Consider the following 683-nt stretch of genomic DNA (forward strand, 5'->3'; position numbering starts at 1 on the left):
GGGGAGAAGAGCCGGTCAGGGTTGTGCAGGAGCGCCCCGTCAGCACCGGGACCAGGGCCAATCTGTGACCTCCAAGCTGGAGTGCTCTCCCGAGGGAACACCAGACGCTGTGTCCGTGTAGGGCTGCCCCGTGGCTGGCACGGCTCTGGAAGAACCCCGGCCCGCGGCCCGAGGCTGGAGCACCTGGGAAGTAGGACGAGATGCCGTGAGCGCGCAGCTTCCTCTGCAGGTCAGGGTGGACCTCCGGGATGTCCTCGATAGGCACCAGGTCTTCAGTGACGTTCCTCCCGACAGAGCTCGGCTCGGCCAGCCACGTGGGCAGGAAAGGCTGGACCTGTTGCAAAAGGTAAGAAACAGCGGCCAGGTGACTTCCCCACCTCGCCCGGGAGCACAGCCACAGAGGCTTTCCCTGGCACCCGGCTCCCCCGGTTCCCCAACCCACGTCCCACTCAGCCTTGAGGAATTAGGAGACACACCTGGGCGCCGCTCCCAGACCAGATCCGCCTGCGGGGCCCACACGTCCACACCGACCGGGCAGAGCCTGCCAGGCCCCCCGACACCGGGCACTCACCTGCCCTGACCTCACTTCCATCAGTGGCCACGCCCCAGGCGTTCAAACCTCTGTCCTCACACACCAAGCTCATCGCTGCCCCACAGCCTCTACCTGGGACCCGCCCCGCCCC

At 67.1% G+C, this 683-nt stretch overlaps 1 protein-coding gene across 1 annotated transcript in view; it reads right to left on the bottom strand.

Moving 5' to 3' along the window:
- The window catches only part of LOC107183927 (ATP-dependent RNA helicase DDX51-like), a 1,174-nt gene extending 530 nt beyond the window's left edge, over positions 1-644 (bottom strand). Inside the window, exons 1-2 of the mRNA XM_015567232.1 lie at positions 582-644; positions 184-334 (exon numbers count right to left, since the gene is read on the bottom strand). Of these exons, the coding sequence (XP_015422718.1) occupies positions 184-334; positions 582-644 (214 nt within the window). The remainder of the gene's footprint in view (positions 1-183; positions 335-581) is intronic.
- Positions 645-683: the final 39 nt, after the last annotated feature.

Source organism: Myotis davidii, unplaced genomic scaffold, assembly GCF_000327345.1.
Source record: "Myotis davidii unplaced genomic scaffold, ASM32734v1 scaffold43, whole genome shotgun sequence".
In the NCBI taxonomy this organism is placed as follows: Eukaryota; Metazoa; Chordata; class Mammalia; order Chiroptera; family Vespertilionidae; genus Myotis; species Myotis davidii.